General features: G+C 34.2%; 1 protein-coding gene across 1 annotated transcript in view; it reads left to right on the top strand.

Annotated features, from left to right (window-relative positions):
• LOC143065355 (uncharacterized) overlaps positions 1-20,328 on the top strand; it is a 179,438-nt gene that overhangs the window by 110,426 nt on the left and 48,684 nt on the right. The window contains exons 87-97 of the mRNA XM_076238886.1: positions 4,280-4,449; positions 4,798-4,965; positions 9,120-9,323; positions 9,768-9,810; positions 13,889-14,052; positions 14,452-14,628; positions 15,556-15,765; positions 16,488-16,530; positions 17,538-17,698; positions 18,238-18,300; positions 18,679-18,885. Coding sequence (XP_076095001.1) covers positions 4,280-4,449; positions 4,798-4,965; positions 9,120-9,323; positions 9,768-9,810; positions 13,889-14,052; positions 14,452-14,628; positions 15,556-15,765; positions 16,488-16,530; positions 17,538-17,698; positions 18,238-18,300; positions 18,679-18,885 — 1,610 coding nt within the window. The remainder of the gene's footprint in view (positions 1-4,279; positions 4,450-4,797; positions 4,966-9,119; positions 9,324-9,767; positions 9,811-13,888; positions 14,053-14,451; positions 14,629-15,555; positions 15,766-16,487; positions 16,531-17,537; positions 17,699-18,237; positions 18,301-18,678; positions 18,886-20,328) is intronic.

Here is a 20,328-nt window from a genome sequence, read left to right as displayed (position 1 = left end):
AGTCAGGTAAGATTATTAGTCAGATATTATGATTACTCTTTATACCCAAACTTCCAGTGGGGGACACCAGTAGAGATGTGGCTGTTTGGATTAGTCAGAGTCAGGTAAGATTATTAGTCAGATATTATAATTACTCTTTATACCCAAACTTCCAGTGGGGAACACCAGTAGAGATGTGGCTGTTTGGATTAGTCAGAGTCAGGTAAGATTATTAGTCAGATATTATAATTACTCTTTATACCCAAACTTCCAGTGGGGAACACCAGTAGAGATGTGGCTGTTTGGATTAGTCAGAGTCAGGTAAGATTATTAGTCAGATATTATGATTACTCTTTATACCCAAACTTCCAGTGGGGAACACCAGTAGAGATGTGGCTGTTTGGATTAGTCAGAGTCAGGTAAGATTATTAGTCAGATATTATGATTACTCTTTATACCCAAACTTCCAGTGGGGAACACCAGTAGAGATGTGGCTGTTTGGATTAGTCAGAGTCAGGTAAGATTATTAGTCAGATATTATGATTACTCTTTATACCCAATCTTCCAGTGGGGGACACCAGTAGAGATGTGGCTGTTTGGATTAGTCAGAGTCAGGTAAGATTATAAGTCAGATATTATAATTACTCTTTATACCCAAACTTCCAGTGGGGGACACCAGTAGAGATGTGGCTGTTTGGATTAGTCAGAGTCAGGTAAGATTATAAGTCAGATATTATAATTACTCTTTATACCCAAACTTCCAGTGGGGGACACCTGTAGAGATGTGGCTGTTTGGATTAGTCAGAGTCAGGTAAGATTATTAGTCAGATATTATAATTACTCTTTATACCCAAACTTCCAGTGGGGAACACCAGTAGAGATGTGGCTGTTTGGATTAGTCAGAGTCAGGTAAGATTATTAGTCAGATATTATAATTACTCTTTATACCCAAACTTCCAGTGGGGGACACCAGTAGAGATGTGGCTGTTTGGATTAGTCAGAGTCAGGTAAGATTATTAGTCAGATATTATAATTACTCTTTATACCCAAACTTCCAGTGGGGAACACCAGTAGAGATGTGGCTGTTTGGATTAGTCAGAGTCAGGTAAGATTATTAGTCAGATATTATAATTACTCTTTATACCCAAACTTCCAGTGGGGAACACCAGTAGAGATGTGGCTGTTTGGATTAGTCAGAGTCAGGTAAGATTATTAGTCAGATATTATAATTACTCTTTATACCCAAACTTCCAGTGGGGAACACCAGTAGAGATGTGGCTGTTTGGATTAGTCAGAGTCAGGTAAGATTATTAGTCAGATATTATAATTACTCTTTATACCCAAACTTCCAGTGGAGGACACCAGTAGAGATGTGGCTGTTTGGATTAGTCAGAGTCAGGTAAGATTATTAGTCAGATATTATAATTACTCTTTATACCCAATCTTCCAGTGGGGAACACCAGTAGAGATGTGGCTGTTTGGATTAGTCAGAGTCAGGTAAGATTATAAGTCAGATATTATACATGTAATTACTCTTTATACCCAAACTTCCAGTGGGGAACACCAGTAGAGATGTGGCTGTTTGTATTAGTCAGAGTCAGGTAAGATTATTAGTCAGATATTATAATTACTCTTTATACCCAAACTTCCAGTGGGGAACACCAGTAGAGATGTGGCTGTTTGGATTAGTCAGAGTCAGGTAAGATTATAAGTCCGATATTATGATTACTCTTTATACCCAAACTTCCAGTGGGGGACACCTGTAGAGATGTGGCTGTTTGGATTAGTCAGAGTCAGGTAAGATTATAAGTCAGATATTATAATTACTCTTTATACCCAAACTTCCAGTGGGGAACACCAGTAGAGATGTGGCTGTTTGGATTAGTCAGAGTCAGGTAAGATTATAAGTCAGATATTATAATTACTCTTTATACCCAAACTTCCAGTGGGGAACACCTGTAGAGATGTGGCTGTTTGGATTAGTCAGAGTCAGGTAAGATTATAAGTCAGATATTATAATTACTCTTTATACCCAAACTTCCAATGGGGGACACCAGTAGAGATGTGGCTGTTTGGATTAGTCAGAGTCAGGTAAGATTATAAGTCAGATATTATACATGTAATTACTCTTTATACCCAAACTTCCAGTGGGGAACACCAGTAGAGATGTGGCTGTTTGGATTAGTCAGAGTCAGGTAAGATTATAAGTCAGATATTATACATGTAATTACTCTTTATACCCAAACTTCCAGTGGGGGACACCAGTAGAGATGTGGCTGTTTGGATTAGTCAGAGTCAGGTAAGATTATAAGTCCGATATTATGATTACTCTTTATACCCAAACTTCCAGTGGGGGACACCTGTAGAGATGTGGCTGTTTGGATTAGTCAGAGTCAGGTAAGATTATAAGTCAGATATTATACATGTAATTACTCTTTATACCCAAACTTCCAGTGGGGAACACCAGTAGAGATGTGGCTGTTTGGATTAGTCAGAGTCAGGTAAGATTATAAGTCAGATATTATACATGTAATTACTCTTTATACCCAAACTTCCAGTGGGGAACACCAGTAGAGATGTGGCTGTTTGGATTAGTCAGAGTCAGGTAAGATTATAAGTCAGATATTATACATGTAATTACTCTTTATACCCAAACTTCCAGTGGGGAACACCAGTAGAGATGTGGCTGTTTGGATTAGTCAGAGTCAGGTAAGATTATAAGTCAGATATTATGATTACTCTTTATACCCAAACTTCCAGTGGAGGACACCAGTAGAGATGTGGCTGTTTGGATTAGTCAGAGTCAGGTAAGATTATAAGTCAGATATTATACATGTAATTACTCTTTATACCCAAACTTCCAGTGGGGAACACCAGTAGAGATGTGGCTGTTTGGATTAGTCAGAGTCAGGTAAGATTATAAGTCAGATATTATACATGTAATTACTCTTTATACCCAAACTTCCAGTGGGGGACACCAGTAGAGATGTGGCTGTTTGGATTAGTCAGAGTCAGGTAAGATTATAAGTCCGATATTATGATTACTCTTTATACCCAAACTTCCAGTGGGGGACACCTGTAGAGATGTGGCTGTTTGGATTAGTCAGAGTCAGGTAAGATTATAAGTCAGATATTATACATGTAATTACTCTTTATACCCAAACTTCCAGTGGGGAACACCAGTAGAGATGTGGCTGTTTGGATTAGTCAGAGTCAGGTAAGATTATAAGTCAGATATTATAATTACTCTTTATACCCAAACTTCCAGTGGAGGACACCAGTAGAGATGTGGCTGTTTGGATTAGTCAGAGTCAGGTAAGATTATAAGTCAGATATTATAATTACTCTTTATACCCAAACTTCCAGTGGGGAACACCTGTAGAGATGTGGCTGTTTGGATTAGTCAGAGTCAGGTAAGATTATAAGTCCGATATTATGATTACTCTTTATACCCAAACTTCCAGTGGGGAACACCAGTAGAGATGTGGCTGTTTGGATTAGTCAGAGTCAGGTAAGATTATTAGTCAGATATTATAATTACTCTTTATACCCAAACTTCCAGTGGGGGACACCAGTAGAGATGTGGCTGTTTGGATTAGTCAGAGTCAGGTAAGATTATAAGTCAGATATTATAATTACTCTTTATACCCAAACTTCCAGTGGGGAACACCAGTAGAGATGTGGCTGTTTGGATTAGTCAGAGTCAGGTAAGATTATTAGTCAGATATTATGATTACTCTTTATACCCAAACTTCCAGTGGGGAACACCTGTAGAGATGTGGCTGTTTGGATTAGTCAGAGTCAGGTAAGATTATTAGTCAGATATTATAATTACTCTTTATACCCAAACTTCCAGTGGGGAACACCAGTAGAGATGTGGCTGTTTGGATTAGTCAGAGTCAGGTAAGATTATTAGTCAGATATTATAATTACTCTTTATACCCAATCTTCCAGTGGGGGACACCAGTAGAGATGTGGCTGTTTGGATTAGTCAGAGTCAGGTAAGATTATAAGTCAGATATTATAATTACTCTTTTTGCCTAAACAAAAGTAAGGGGTACCAGTAAAGGCTGGTATGATAATGAGTCAGATATTATAATATTCTTTATGCCAAAACAGAAATGAGGACAAAAATATAAGAACAAAACATATATCTGTTTTTACTGTTGTTGATTTCAGATTCTAGACAGAGGGTAACATCATAATAGATATGACCCTGAGTGTATACATTGTATCTATTTCAGATTGACATATACATTGTATCTATTTCAGATTGACATATACATTGTATCTATTTCAGATTGACCTTGTATGATCTTGAGACAGAGGGTAACATCATGATAGATATGACAATGAGTGTTTGTTTAGATGCTGATGTTTCTGTACCATGTTATCATACTGTCCATATCTTCAAAGACCATAAACTTCCAAAATCTGCATGTGAATGGAAAAGTGATTTCCCAGTTCCAGGTAATAAATGCATACAAGGATAGCTTTACTACTAGTAATACAACTCATCATAGATACTAGGATTGAAATTTCATGTTTGTTCCAGATGAGTGTTTGGTCTACAAAAGACTTCAGTGATGCTCAAATCAAAATCTTTTTAAAAGGCCAAATAATTAAGTAGCAAGTTGAGGACCCAAAATTGCTTAAGTTTTTTCAAATTATACAACTAAGGTAATCTATTCCTGATCCCTAATTATTAGATATAAAAAAAAAATATTCTGAATCCAGATTTTCCATATACCTTAAAATGTAAAATTGTAAATATGCAAACTGATGTTAATGTTGTATATATTTATTTTTACCTTACAGGATTTGACCTTGACTCATGGCTTTCTAGCAACAGTTTGCCAGTGAACTTTGACCTACTACCACAGTGGTCTGTTGAATATATATTGCAGGAGTGGGGAATAAGAAAATTTGTAACAGACCAAACTTGTACAGAAATTTTCACAGATTTTGATATTGACCACACAGCAGGTAAAACTATTTTTTTAATATAAACCGGTTGTTTCAAGTTTATTTGTATGTCCCCCCGCAATGAGGTTGTCAGTGCCATATAGTTTTACCCTTGTCCGAAATTCCGTAATTCTGAAAATTCCGAAATTCCGAAATTCCGTCATTCCTTCATTCCGCAACAAACCATTATACAGAGTTTTTTTCTAAACACCTTCAGATTTTTGGCTGATTTTTAGTATGTGAGTTAACCATGATGAGTTACAGGTCAAGTTTAAGTTTCGTTCCGCTCCACTAATTTTTGCCGAAATTACAGCCATTGTACTTTAAGAAATTGTTGAAAATCACAGTTATACGGACTTTTTTTCTAAATGCCTTCAGATATTGGGCTGATTTTTGGTATGTGAGTTAACCATGATGAGTTACAGGTCAAGTTTAGTTTTGTTCTTCTCCGCTAGTTTTTTCTGAAATTAGAGGCTTTGGACTTTGATAAATTATTGAAAATCACAGTTATGCAGATTTTTTTCTATACCCTCCAGATTTTGAGCTGATTTTTGATAGGTGAGACTACCATCATGTTTGTGTCTACATGTGTTTATATTGAAATTGCAGATTTTTCAACTTTTTGGGACGGAGCCATACCTATTACTTTGACACATCTAGTTCTTTCATGAATTAAAATTTGTTCAGGAAATCTTGAAACTTTGATGATACTCACATAAAAATAGAACAATGCACCATGTTTAGGTTATGAACTAGAGCTACACTTTTAAGTAGAGTGGTATAATGTGTTTGATTCATCTGTCAGTCAAACAGTTAATTTGGTTTGGAATCAGAAATGGATATGTATAGATTATTGGGTTTTCTACACATTTATATCGAAAAATATCAGCTGTGAGCCACAATGTGAACTTTTTGGGCAAGTGAGCTTCTCATTGTGTCAAGCGGCTAATATTTTACGATATCTATGCGAAGAAAACCTGATTATCTATTTATCGTTTGATTACTGGTTGTTTCCCCCTCCCTAAAACAGTTTAACACTTGGCGAAAGCAAGCTTGATAACATCTCTATGTGAGGTTGCTGATGACTTCTCTCACATTGTGACGTCACTGATAATGCAAGCTATCGTCTCCAATCCGTGATACATGAATTATGAAGCTACTGAGCAGGATAATATGGGCGTAGGGCAGGACGATAAGTAGTCTTATAATAAGAGGAAGAATCTTATTAAATGTTAGGAATGATTTACATCTTGATATTGAGAAAATTATTTCCAGACATCATTCCTACTGTTGTCTTCTACACCTTAGTTCAATTTTATTACCAAAACATTTTGCGGCCTAAAAATTTCATTGCTTTTAAAATGAAAAAGATAATTGCCAGTGTAAATAGATCAGAACTATTTTAGAGATGGGGTTCGTGTTGCTTATTCTTTAGTTTTCTATGTTGTGTCATGTGTACTATTGTTTGTCTGTTTGTCTTTTTCATTTTTAAGTCTCTCAAACAAAGTTTGGAGACTTATTGTTTTTGCTCAGTTCTTATTATTTTTATTATTCTTCTTCTTCTTCTTTTTCTTCTTTTTCTTTCGCCACTTTTAAAAATGAACTTGTCCGCAACGTTTCTCTAAAACCGCTTGTCAGATTTACTTAGGGTTTCATAGAATGGTAGACTAATATGTCTAGGTGAGCCATCAATCTTTCGTTTGTGCATTGGGGTCTATTAAGGGGTATTTTTGGAGGTAGAAAGGAGGGAGGGGTTTACTATAGAACCCTATGGGATTTTATTTTCTAAAATTTTCAAATGAATATAACTTGAAAACTGTAAGTGATAGACACATGCAGTCTTCAGAAATGATTATAGGACAATGAAACAAATCACATGAAATATAGGGGGAGTCCCTAGGGGGTCATCCCCACCCTCTTAAATTTGAGAATATGCTTTTATCTTGTAAACGGTTCAGATCCCCACCCCTAAACCGTATATATTCTTGAATGGGACGATAAAACAAATCAAATGAAATTAAAGGGAAGTCCCCGGGGGTCATCCCCACCCCGTTCAATTTGAGAATGTGCTATTATCTTGTAAACGGTCCAGATCCCCACCCCTAAACCATATATATTTTTGTAGGGGACAATAAAACAAATGAAATGATATAAAATGGAAGTTCCTAGGGGGTCACCCCACCCCCTCTTGTTTGAAAACTTGTAAACGGTCAACATCCCCACCCCTAAACCATATATATTCTTGAATGGGACGATAAAACAAATCAAATGAAATTAAAGGGAAGTCCCCGGGGGTCATCCCCACCCCGTTCAATTTCAGAATGTGCTATTATCTTGTAAACGGTCCAGATCCCCACCCCTAAACCATATATATTCTTGTAGGGGACAATAAAACAAATGAAATGATATTAAAGGGAAGTTCCTAGGGGGTCAGCCCACCCCTCTTGTTTGAAAACTTGTAAACGGTCAACATCCCCACCCCTAAACCATATATATTCTTGTATAGGACAATAAAACTAATCAAATGAAATTAAAGGGGAGTTCCTGGGGGTCACCCTTACCCCGTTCAATTTGAGAATGTGCTATTATCTTGTAAACAGTCCAGATCCCCACCCCTAAACCATATATATTCTTGTAGGGGACAATAAAACAAATAAAATGAAATAAAAGGGAAGTCCCGAGGGGGTCACCCCACCCCCTCTTGTTTGAAAACTTGTAAACGGTCAACATCCCCACCCCTAAACCATATATTTTTTTGTAAGGGACAATGAAACAAATGAAATGAAATAAAAGGGAAGTCCTGAGGGGGTCACCCCACCCCCTCTTGTTTGAAAACTTGTAAACGGTTAACATCATCAACCCTAAACCATATGTATTCTTGTATGGGACAATAAAACAAATCAAATCAAATGTACATAAAGTACCTGGGGGTCACCACCCCCCCTTCTTGTTTAATTAGCCATGGCGTTGTCAGTTTATCTTCAATTTATGAGTTTGGCTGTCCCTCAGGTATCTTTCGTCCCTCGTTTGCTATTAATAAGTATTGCAATGTGCATTCTTATTAAATGTAATATCAGTATTTAGTGCAAATATAATCTTAAATCAATCCTAATTCTATCTTATTTTTGAGAAATAGTTATAGTCATTCAAATGTGCATCATTTTTGTGCTGTTTCAGAATATTAAATGTGACATAATTTTTGTGCCTTTCACCACTTCGTATGTGACGTCACTTTTTTCACATTTTGCATTGAGGCCTTGACTAAATCGGGTGTGTCTTTTTTTTTTGTGTTGGTTTATGTAATGTATCCAGGTTTTGTTTTCTGTAAATAGTTAATACTTCAGTTTTATCTTTTATATCTTTTATATTCATTTGATAAAATTTACTGTTTGCCTTAGCATAAATTATTCTAAATAATAAGGATGTTCTTATCCCAAGCAGAACACCCTAGCCGTATTTGGCACAACCTTTTTGAACTTTTGATCCTCAGTGCTGTACAACTTTGTACTTGTTTTGACTTTCGAACTTTTATATCTGGGCGTGACTGGTAAGTCTTGTGTGGACGAGGCGCGTTTCTGGCGTATTGAATTTTAAACCTGATGCCTTTTGTTAGCTATTATTCATGTGTTTCTTTGTCTAATATGTTCTCCTATTTATTTGTATTGTAGTCCTGTAATGTTATGTTGTCATTTTAATGTTATATTTAACATTGACAAGTGCAAGGTTTGGCATGCCACAAAACCAGGTTCAACCCTCCATTTTTTTTTTTAAAAATGTCCTGTACCAAGTCAGGAATATGGCCATTATTATAATATAGTTCGTTTCTGTGTGTGTTACATTTTAACATTGTGTTTCCGTTGTGTCGTTTGTTTTCTCCTATTTTTGAGTGTGAATTCACATTACTATAAGACGTGTCACGGTACTTTTCTATCCCAAATTCATGTATTTGGGTTTGATGTTATATTTGTTATTCTCATCAGATTTTGTCTAATGCTTAGTCCGTTTCTGTGTGTGTTTATACATTTTAATGTTGTGTCGTTGTTCTCCTGTTATATTGATAGGCTTCCCTCAGTTAAAGTTTGTAACCCAAATTTGTTTTTTTCTATTGATTTATGAGTTTTGAACAACGGTATACTACTGTTGCCTTTATTTACCTTGAAATAATTTTTTTGTAGGTTGTAGTTTGGTTCTGCCAGTTTTACCAAGCTGGATGATTTGTTCTGTGACTTCAACTTGTGATGGTGTGATATGTTGTGTAACTTTACCAAAGGTCAATAAAACAATACCAGTGGCATTACAGATAGAAGACTGTAGGAATACAATGCATCTACAGATAGGAAAGCTCCAAACCAAAAGGAAACTAACAGATCTTAATTATGGTAGTATTTGTTAGAAAATATAAATTATCGTCTGTATGTGAAAAGATCAGTGATTTGTAGGTTTTTAGTACTATTCAAAACTCTTAAAGAAAGTAATAAATATTTAAGCAATTTTCTGTGTAGTGGTAATTTACAGGTTTTTTTTCTTTTTGCCTCTTGGTAGTTTTTTTTTTTTACTTTGTCTCAGAATTTGTATGCATACCTTACAACAATGTATGGCCATTAAATTTTCTGGTCTGTGCCTCCTATTGTCAGTCCAGTGTCATTTTAAGTTTTGTATTGCAAAAAAACTCACAAAAAGGAAAGGAACAGCGTTTGTATAGCTGTTCTTCTCGTAGTCACATTACGTAAGACTTTCAACATGGAGCAAAAAGAAACTCTCACTTCAATGCAAGTTTAAGACAGTGCCTATCATTAACTAACTAAAATTATGTTCTTTTTCAGGAAACAGTGAAACTTTCTCACTTTCTGGGATAATAAATATGATGTAAGTACTACAGTTAGAATTGATGTTTTATATAATGATGACCCATGTTTTTCAGCAGTAATGGATGTTTCATACCAAACTAGCAGTTTGATTTTATTCATTCTTTCCTGTATATAAACAAACACAAACCATACTCCACAAGTATTTAGAAATCGTTTCAGTCAAATAGAATCAAAAACCTGTAAAATAAAAAAGGTCCTTCACTGATAAATAAATTAATAAAGATTTGAAAATAATACACATATATTTTTATGCAGTTAAGCTGCATTATGCGAGCACCCTAGATTTGTGTTCTACCCAATAAATGCTGAAATACTTGCCATTGTTATTACCTAGCTCCCTACTATGTTATATGTAACTAATTGAACACTTTTTTAATACTTTTTATTCTGGATTACAAAAAATATAACCAGAAAAACCTTAAATGATCGTCGATTTATCCAAAAGTTTTGAAGTTACACATAGGAAGTAGTGCTTATTAAGAATCCTTGTGCAGTTCATTATGACTTGTGCTTCTAGCCAAGATGTCAAAGAACAATTGTATGAACTATTTAATTGCCGAAAATCTCTTAAGACAAGTAGTTTAGATTTCCCAAATGGCAAAAGTCGTAGGGATATTGTTTGTCATCAATACGAGTACAACTACGTCAGTAGTCTATTATATAATAAGTTCAACTGTTCATGCTGTTGGCGGCAATTTCAAATTAGAAAAAGAAATTTTCGTAGCTTTTCAATTTAGAGGCATGTGTGTAAATTAGCGGTGGTCCGAGGTCCTCGACCTTCCACTTTTGCAAACGGAATTTCGCCCGACGTAGTTGCCTTCCACTTGAAAGAAAATAAGAAATTACTTTGCAAACCTTTTCACCATGTTCACCAAAGTCTCCAATTAAACGAGCTAAAAACTTATTTTTATCATTATTATTTATGACAGCGATATTCATTTTGTTCAACCGCTAGCTTTATACAGAAAATCGCCGACAAATATTGTATAAATTCGAGTAAAATCGTATCTGATTGACAAAAACAACATTGTAAACACATAACAATGGCGGCCTTGAAGACAAAATTTTACAATATCGGATACGATTCCGGAAGCGGATAAGGATAATTCCGGGTTTGGCGATCAATTACTAAATAAATCAAAGCAGATGAAAAAATAAATCTATGCATGGTAAATGAATATAAACACTAGAAGATATATGTAAAAGAAAGAAAAAGCAGAAAAATATTTTATACAGCAGTGACGGATCCAGAAATCTACACAAGTGGGGGCCCACTGACTGACCTACAATGTAAGAGGGGGCCCGCTTCAGTCACGCTTCAATGATTCCCTATATAAGTAACCAAATACAACGTGACAGCTGGGAACAGTATATCTAAAAATATACATATTCATGGTCACAGTCTAAATTTCCTTTATCAGTGATAAATGATGATAATGCATGTGAGATGCTTTTAAAGTGTAAACATATTACTGCAATTTCGAAGGGTTATTTGTTTTTCTCAATTTTGAAGGGTCAATTAAAGAAGCTAAAAGTGTCTTTCTTTATTTTCACAAATAATGCAACTACAGTCAAACCTGATTAAACCGGACCCTGAATAAACCGGTTTCCTGTCCATTCCGGCCGAAAATGAAAGTCCCATATTTTTCCATTCAAAGTCTTTGTTAAAATACCCTTTGTAAACCGGACCCTGTGTATTCCGAATTCCGGTCTTATTATGAAGTCCCAATACTCTTAATTACATTAACTATTACCTGTCAAAACCGGTTTGTCTAATTAATTTCAATGATCGATATGCAATCAAAACATATTTGTTGATACAATATAATTTTTCGTGATAATCAATTAGTCAGGTGTCAAACTGTGAACCTACAATCGTACAGTAGTGAGCTGTATTATTTATTAAAACATTATAAACGTGCCAATTAAACGAAAAGACACACCGAATATATATCTCGGATTGAACTTACGTTTTAACTTGGATAAACAAATTCAAATCGCGAAGTAAAAAGTTCACATCGTAATTTCGAAATCCTTGGTTCCTTGTTGTGAACCCCTAAACAAATGACCTTGATAATGAAAAACACCCGGATGACAACAATCAATGGATATTGTACACTGTACGACAACGTTTCGAAAGTGATGACATAATACGTTTGATAATATTCTGGCTTTTTAATCGGCCATTCCAACATTTCAAATTATTGATCATGGGAGTAAATCGAAACTCGTCTTACAATCCAGACAACGCGAGCATTATGATGCAAATGCAAACAATGAAAAACGAAGTGAAAGTATTTTAATTTATCAGATATAATTTACAATCAGAGAGAATTTTTTCATGCAAAATGTCGGACGTCACAAGTCATTAACTTCCGGTCAAAACAGAAACCTGAATAAACCGGCTCACTGTCCAAACCGGCCCTTTTTCATGGTCCCGTAGCCGGCCGGTTTATACAGGTTTTACTGTATATTATTTATACCTAAATGTAAGTAAATCATATGATATATAGGTGGCATTCTTTGGGCCACTCTACCCCTCCTGTTTGATAACTTGGAAACGGTCCAGCTCCCCACCCCTAAACCATATGAGGGGCAGATCCAGGATTTTAGGTTAGGAAGGGCGCAAACTTAAATTTTCGCCGAGCAGAGCGAGGCTAAAAAAATTGAGGTAAAATTATCGGAATATTCTTTATTAAGCTGAGAACAACCCATGCTTTGCAAATTTAAGGGGGGGGGGGGGGGTGCAACCATATATATTCATGTTTGTGACAATATGAAAAATCAAATGAAATATAGAAAGAGTCGCTGGGGGGTCACCCACCCTTCCTGTTTTAGAATTTAAAAATGGTCCAGATCCCCACCCCTAAACCATATATTTTCATGTATGGGACAATATAACAAATCAGATGAAATATCGGGGAGTCCCTTGGGTCACCCCACCCCCTCCTGTTTGAGAATTTGAAACCCGTTGAGATCGCCACCCCTTAACCATATATTCATGTACGGGACAATATAACAATTCAAATGAAAGATAGGGGAGTCCCTGAGGTCACTGTACACCCTCCTGTTTGAGAACTTGAAAATGGTCAAGATCCTTACCCCTACACCATATATACTCATACATTTTTTTTTTGGATTAACTATACAATATAACAAATCAAATAAAATAACTATAACTAATTAAATGAAATATAGATGGAATCCCTGGGGTCACCCTACCCCTCCTGTTTGAGAACTTTGAAACCAATGAGATCCCCACCCCTAATTACCATATATATTCATGCATGGGACAATATAAAAAATAAAATGAAATGTAGGGGAAGTCCCTAGGGTCACCCTATCCCCAGTGGCGGATCCAGAAATTTTCGTAAGTGGGGGCCCACTGACTGACCTAAGAAGGGGCCTGCTCCAGTCACGCTTCAGTGATTCCCTATTTAAGCAACCAATTTTTTCCCAAAAAGGGGGGGGCGGTCCCCCTCAATCCTCTGCCTACCCCTTCCTGTTTGAGAGCATGAAAACCGTTGAGATCTCCACCCCTAAATTATATATATTCATATGTATAGGACAAAATAACAAATCATTTACATTTACTTTGGGCAGGTCAGTCAGACCTCACCTTTAATCCCTGTTGTAGTGAACATTTGTCTGATTCGTGTCTCATAACTTTTGTACTATAGAACAAAAACTCAGTTTTCTTTCCAGGGAAACCAGTCCGTTCAACTACCAAGTAGAACAACTGCAATCATTGGGAACTTGTACCACTGCAGACTCACCATAAAAAAATATACATTGATATATGCATTGCTTTTGAAACCTTGATAACATATATAAATTATTTGCCTTAATAAATAAATCATTACATAAACATGAATGGACTATATATGAATGTTTAATGTTGAGGCAACATTGCCACAGTTTTCATTATTACGGTTGCCTTGGTTTTTGGTTAACTGCCTTCAGCGCTTACAGCGCTTTGATTAAAGGTTAAGGTATTGTGGCTTAAATATGTCAACATGGTTTGTTAAAATATTCTTTTATATGAAAGTTATATTCTATAATGCTTTAATTATTAGGTATACTGTAGAAAAAGTAGAAGATGACCACCATTATCTGGTAGATTTGAGTCTGTCTGTCTGTTACACTGATAAAACCCCATGTGATTATCAAGTCTCATTACTGACCAGTAACATTATCAGCTATGGATCATGTGAAATATCTGCAGGTTTCTTAAATCCTGGTAAGTAAACCATTGTCTTTAACATGGTGTAACTGTTCTGAGAACTTCTTGAATTTATCTGATATAATGCATTTTATTTATAGGCTGACCTGATTATTTAAGTTTTACACTTACAAATGTATGCACCATTATAATGTCTGCAATCAAAGGAAATGTGGATTGAAAGTTGTACTAAAATTGGTCGGTGTCTTTGGTCCATTGAAATTAAATCTGCTTGTTTCAATTAAAAAAAATTGAGAATGGAAATGAGAATGTGTCAGAGAGACAACAACCTGACCAGGGTTCAAAAAGCAGCTAAAGGCCAGAAATAAGCTAATATATTATAAAATTATCAAAAAAACTGAGGTTCAATGTTCAAAAGTTCAAAGAAAATCATAACTGATGACATTGTATTTTCAGATTTCTCACTGACTAACTGGTTCAGTGATAGAGGTTTGACTGTAAACTCGGTTATAACAGATATAACATCAGATAGATTGATTACAGAGCTTGGTTTGTCAGACTATATGGGATATTCTGACAGCTGTAGTCTTACAGTGTCACCTTACAAAGATGCAGTAAATGGTTGGAAAAATGGTAAATATAACTGGAAATTGTTTAGATATAGGTACAAGAACTCACTTTCCCTTTATTGTAATTAAACAATGTCAATTTTAGTGATAAAAAAAATGTTTACTGTTTTTGTGATCATAACAATTTCAATTTGCTACAAGTTCTTAAAAAAAAATACTATTGAATTACTAATTTTCACTTCTTTCTTAATTTCTTTGTGCTAAAGAAATTTCAACTCCAGCTTTCCATATTTGAGAATGTTTTTTTTTTTTAGTTTAGTAAGACCACCATGAAGTGATAATCTAATATTGTTAATGCTACCTAGCAAAAAAAACAAATAACAGATTATCTAGGGTCTTTCAACTTTATATGGAAGTTTTCTGGTCTGAAACTTATAATAGTGCTTTCCCCTTTGATGAGATTGAAGCTAGACTAAGAAACCTCCCTTCATTTTTATCATTATAGATAATCTATAAACAATAATATGTAATATATGTTTTATTCTCAGTGATGACTACTCTTATATCTATAATGTTTGAGAAAATATGATTCAATTTTGTTTGCTCTTTCATTACAAAAAGATAAGATAAAAATTCCTCCATCCCAACTTGACATATTGTGTCTTGATTCAATTTACAAAGTCAATATACTACCACACACCCTCAGGAATCGACATATCAAATAATTCAATTGCCAGTGAATCATAAGGATGTGAAGCTAAAAACATTTATTACAAATATCTAAACTCTCTATATAAAAGACACGAGTACAACATAAAAGTTTTAATTAAAAAAGAAATTGTTGTAAGGGAGATAACTCTTACAAACTATGAAGTACATAAAAAACAAATACTCATTTATAACACTTTCAGTTTTTAAGGAATTTATCTCTACAGTTCACATAAAGTATATAGTAAAATACATTGCTAGTGATGTTTCAACATTTTTTCAGAATGTCCTAGTGTGACAACCTTACCAACTTTATCAGGAGATATTGCATGTCACATGTCACCATCCTGTTCACAGTTTTCCTGCTGTGTGTATAACAACATTCTCCGTCGATCTTTAAAATCAACCATACATCTGGATACCTGCTCTTACATGCTCATGGTGTCTATAGAAGATTGGCATTATGAATTCCAAATGCTGAACTATCAGTGGGGTAAGATATATATAGTACTGAACATTTTTTTATACTGCTTCATGACATCCACCTTCTGTAAACAATTAGAAAAATTAGCCAATCAAAAATAAATATTATCTGACTCATGAACGCATTTGCAAATTAGGCATAAAGTATTCCAATATTAGATTTGAATTTTTATGAATTACTGCTAAGTAGTTCTTAATGTGTTATAGGAAATAGTTGATGTTAATTAGATATGAATTTACTCTGATTGTTATGGAGCAACATATGTACTGACTCTGAAAAATAAAATGTTGCTAGGAAACCAGGAATTTTTTTCACAAGAAAACATTTCAGTCGACTCAAACATACTATTCTGACTCTGAATAACAAATCTTTGCTTTTAATCTTAGTAAATGTGATATCCTTGGTACTAAACATCAAATATCAGTTTTGAAGTTTTTATGTTACATAGTATTGGATTGAGCCTACAAAATCCAATGCTTTTAGGAGAAAGCTAATTCTTAAAAAAAACCTCTTTTCTTGCTGCAAACAGATTTTCCATTAACCCTTAAAAAGCCTTATTTTCAAATTATCAAATCATTTGAGCCCCAGAAAATTTGTTTACATGAAAAGTTAGGTATATATACATGTAGAAATACATCTTTAACTAACCTCTTAACCTAATGTCTTTAATTGCATCACCGTCAGGAGGATATTTGATTAGAATCAATATGAAATAACTATTTTCCTTTTAGGAAAAATACAGAATGTAAGACTACATGGTGTGTTCTCCTTAAGGTAAGATGTTAAAAATGCATTGCTTCTTTAAAAAAAACTATCATGCCTTTGAAAAAAGAGACAATACGGTGGATGTACATGACAGGTATTAGATGAAATACCAGAAATCAATCATATATCAAAAAATCTTTTATGGCTATTCTTCATACTGACAGTTTCTTGGAAGTTTTAAATGTCTCATTCTTTTTTCTTTATAAAGCAACTCTGTCCCCCCTTTCAAGGTATATAAAAAGGAAAAGCCTTGAGTTGATTTTAATAGAATTATTAGGAATTAATAACCTTAGGAAAGAAATATTATCATGGTCCAACATGTTAAAAAAGGGAGATAGTTAAATTTGCTTGGCAGTGGTTTTAATCACAGTTCTAGTTTAATTTTTAACTTTTTGTCAATATAAAAATAAGAAGATGTGGTACGATTGCCAAAAAGACAACTTTCCACTTTCTTAAGGACAAATATTTCCCTAAAAAGAACTTTTGCAAGAGAAAATGTATCATGACATCCACTGAAATCATAGATTTTTATGCCCCACCTATGATATTAGAGGGTCATTATGTTTTCTGGTCTGTGCATCCGTTCGTCCGTCCGTCTGTCCGTTCGTTTGTCTGTGCATCTGTTTGTTGTTCAAGGTAGTTTTTGATGAAGTTGAAGTCCAATAAACTTTAAACTTAGTACACATGTTCCCTATAATATGATCTTGCTAATTTCAATGCCAAATTAAAGTTTTGACCCCAATTTCATGGTCCACTTAACATAGAAAATGATAGTGCAGTGGGGCATCTGTGTACTATGGACAAATTCTTGTTCAAATGTATTATGAGAAGACCCTTTAGGAATGGAAAAAGAAACCAGGAGGTACTTGCCTCATTGTGTTACTGTTACAATGAAGCTGGAAATGTTCAATTAAAAAATAAAAAGAACAATAATTAAGTGTTCAAAATATTTCATTGAAGATCTACATTCTATTTTGAAAGGAGAATTAAACAAGTGTTCTCCACTTTTATTTCAGTTTTACTATGTACAACATCCCATCTGAGAGTAAATTCTCTGTTGATGCTGAGATAAAACTATGTTTTGAGGCAAACACCAATACATGTCTTACAGAATACTCTATATTAAATAATGTTCAGCTGAAGTATGAGGTCTGCAATCAGACTCAACCTCTGGGTGGTAAGTACTTTATGAGGTCTACTTTCTAATTGATTTAGATTTAAGTATTTAATTCATTCAATTATTCTTTGGCATTCTCAAAAATGGGCTAACTCCTACACTCCTTTTGCTTATTTGTGTATGACTTTTACTTTGCCTTCACAATACAACTATGCAATTGTTTACTTAAAACTTGACAGAATATATATGAATCAGAGAGATGTGTTGAAAAAAGTGGTAAATAAATTTGTAAATGGTCGATTTAAAAGGGAGAAAACCCTGGTCAATCTGTGCATAACCATTTTAGAAAAAAGAATTGGTTGTAATAATGTCTCCCTTTCATATCATTAATTAAAAAGTTACTTGTTGATGTTCAAGGATTTTGCCCACAGGCAAGACATTTTAGTCTATGCATTACCCATATATTCAGTTCCATAAAGAGCTCAATATTGTTCCCAATTGCTCATTTGAATTAATGAATTTAAAGAAGTAGTTAAAAAGGTAAAACTTTTTAGTCTTAGCACTTGATACATGAAAAATCACTGTATTTTTGCTTACAGGTCTTGCATTTGATTTCTGGAAACCATCTTATTGTACCTCTTACACTGGAGACTTTCTGAATGGTAAGTACCTTAATTATTTATATACACACGTTAAGAAAATTCTACACATCCATATTCTTGCAGGTTTTTGGTTTGATTGGAAGTCCAAAACAAGCATATATAAAATAAATGATGATTTACTGGGACGTATGATTGCCAATGAAACAACTTTTCACCAGATAACAAATGATTAAGAAGTAAGGAACTATAAGTCATAAACCTAACCATAGAAAGACATTGTATACCTCCCTTTGTGTTTTGTGGTCAGAATAACTTTTAGGGTTTCTTTCGGAAACCATATGGACTTTCCAATTAGCTTTTTGTGAGCTTTTCGCACAGGACTTTTAGTTTTATATTACATCATGATTTGTAAGATCATTACTTTTTATCTTCCATCAGGTTGTAGCAGTGTACCGTCACCAATCTCTTCTTTGTCTGGATGTCATATGAGCAGTGATTGCCAAGGGATCGAGTGTTGTGTAGGCTCAAACTTCATCTCGGGGGCCAGGAATGTAAAAACCATGCTAAAAATATCCCAGTGTGATGTGATAGATGGCAACATAGAGCGAAAGACTTGGACAAAAAGTGGACTTGATTCTTTAACAGGTATTTATATATCAAGGACATGTTTAAATAGTTAAGACATGACTATATGAACAAGAAATAAGTTTTTTGGAACATCTGATATTGACAGCTGCTGCAAAGAAAAAATCTTTTTCCAATTTCTGGACATAAAAATTTTAAAGAAAATTTGAAAAAGTATAAAATATTTTGAAGAAAACAGTATCTAAAGAAGAAAGTTTGGTAAAGACCAGATTTGGCCTAATATTTAAAGTACATCTAATGAAAGATTTTTGACGTTTTTCAATTACTTAAACCTTAAGTGTCTACTTCAGTCAATTCAATTACTATATGTAAAAGATTTTAACTGATTTGGTCATTTAAAGATGCTCAAATTCTAGCTTATTTATGAAAAATCTATCAAATATGCCATAATAAGTTTTTCAGATGGTGTTTTGTCTAAAATGGAAATAGCCTCATTCATGTTCAGTCATAACCTTTATACATGTATATGTTATGTATTATCATCAAATACAACATAAATTTTGATAAGACTGAAAACAAATGTGGCTACTTCCATTTTAAACAAAAACCATCGTTAAATTAAAAAAAAATCTAAAATTGTAAATATTTTAGTAATATTGCACACATTTATGATGCTATTACTGTGAAAGTACTTTTATTCGTGGGGAACCAATTTTCGTGGTTTTCGTGGATGCCTTTATCCACGAATTTAAGTGTCCAACGAAATATAACAATTGTTGTCCAAATCAAGACATGGAATGGAAAGATCCATATGTAGGTTTGACTATGTTTATGATCTAGAGAATACATTGAATATCAGGAAATCTGCTGGCAAATGCACTTTGAACTACAGCTGTATGCAGGATTATACCCATTAAAACTTTAACCAGATGCTCCGCAGGGCGTAGCTTTATACGACTGCAGAGGTTGAACACTGAACGGTTGGGGCAAGTATGGACACAACATTCAATCTGGATTCAGCTCTAAATTTGGATTGTGATTAAATAGTTGACACAGCATAGGTTTCTGACACAGAATGAATGTGTTCTAATGAACTTAAAATTTTTGTTTTCTCTTAGAGCAATTCACTATGCTGTTGAATATTAATCCTCTCAAAAAAATGTTTGAAGAAATTTTCTTTTTTATTTATGAAATTTCAAATGAGAAAAATTGAACCCAATTTTTTTAATCACATCCCCCTTTCCCTTATTCCAAAACTAATCTCAATTAAAATTTCTAATGGAGTTTGCAACAATAACTACTCATTTAAATACATCATAAAATATTAAGATGTAAAAAAACTGCTTGTTATCACTGAATGGTAAAGATTATTTTAATTTATCAGTTGGTAGTAAAAAGTGAATATACATTGTATATTGTATATAACAAAGATTTAAGTTGATTCTGGACAAAGAAAGATAACTCCAATTAAAAAAAATCTTGCTATTGCACAATATTTTGCAA

Source organism: Mytilus galloprovincialis, chromosome 2 (genome assembly GCF_965363235.1).
Source record: "Mytilus galloprovincialis chromosome 2, xbMytGall1.hap1.1, whole genome shotgun sequence".
Classification (NCBI taxonomy): Eukaryota; Metazoa; Mollusca; class Bivalvia; order Mytilida; family Mytilidae; genus Mytilus; species Mytilus galloprovincialis.
This window is presented reverse-complemented; position numbering and strand designations above follow the sequence as displayed.